General features: G+C 29.9%; 1 protein-coding gene across 1 annotated transcript in view; it reads left to right on the top strand.

Annotated features, from left to right (window-relative positions):
• Positions 1-95: 95 nt before the first annotated feature.
• LOC105813253 (circadian locomoter output cycles protein kaput-like) overlaps positions 96-766 on the top strand; it is a gene marked incomplete at both ends in the record, with an annotated part of 19,176 nt that continues 18,505 nt past the window's right edge. Inside the window, one exon of the mRNA XM_012647901.1 lies at positions 96-208. Coding sequence (XP_012503355.1) covers positions 96-208 — 113 coding nt within the window. The remainder of the gene's footprint in view (positions 209-766) is intronic.

The raw sequence follows: 766 nt of genomic DNA, 5'->3' as shown, positions 1-766 counted from the left end.
TTTTTTAAAAAATAAAGCCCCTCAAATTTGATTTCTAGTTGGAGTATTTCTTATTATGGAAAAACTTATAATACTGATTGTTTTATGTGTAATGTAGGGCACCACCCATAATAGGATATTTGCCATTTGAAGTTCTGGGAACATCAGGCTATGATTACTATCATGTGGATGACCTAGAAAATTTGGCAAAATGTCATGAACACTGTAAGTAGATTTTAATATTTCTGGTGATAACAACTGTTTTTTAAATCATATGAACAGAAGTCCTGTCCTATTAATGGAAGATGATAAAATACAGATTTATAACCATTTTCTTCAATTAATGGAAGATGATAAAATACAGATTTATAACCATTTTTTTCAAAGTATTGGAAGATTCTGCATTATGTGTGTAACCAATCTGGTAGTGATCATAGATCAAGTTTAAATTAAACATATTCCTATTTTAGATATTTCAATTTATAATAGTAAGTACAGTTTTATAATATGGTATCTAATATACCTTGTTCTTAAATGTATAAGCTCTACATTTAGAGTAAGACTAGATTCCTTTGAAAATATAATAGTATATCAGACTTTTAGAATACTAGTTCATAAATTTTGATTTCCAGGCATGGTAAGTCTTTCCAGGAGCGAGGTACACATTTGGAAAATCTGTCTTAGAAAGCTCATAGTAAGTGTTCACTGTTACCAGCTGTTATTGTTGTCAGCAGCAGGAGTATCATCATTTCATTGTGCCAGGCACTATTCTAAACACTTCACATAT

Source organism: Propithecus coquereli, unplaced genomic scaffold, assembly GCF_000956105.1.
Source record: "Propithecus coquereli isolate 6110/MARCELLA unplaced genomic scaffold, Pcoq_1.0 Scaffold2743, whole genome shotgun sequence".
Taxonomy (NCBI): Eukaryota; Metazoa; Chordata; class Mammalia; order Primates; family Indriidae; genus Propithecus; species Propithecus coquereli.
This window is presented reverse-complemented; position numbering and strand designations above follow the sequence as displayed.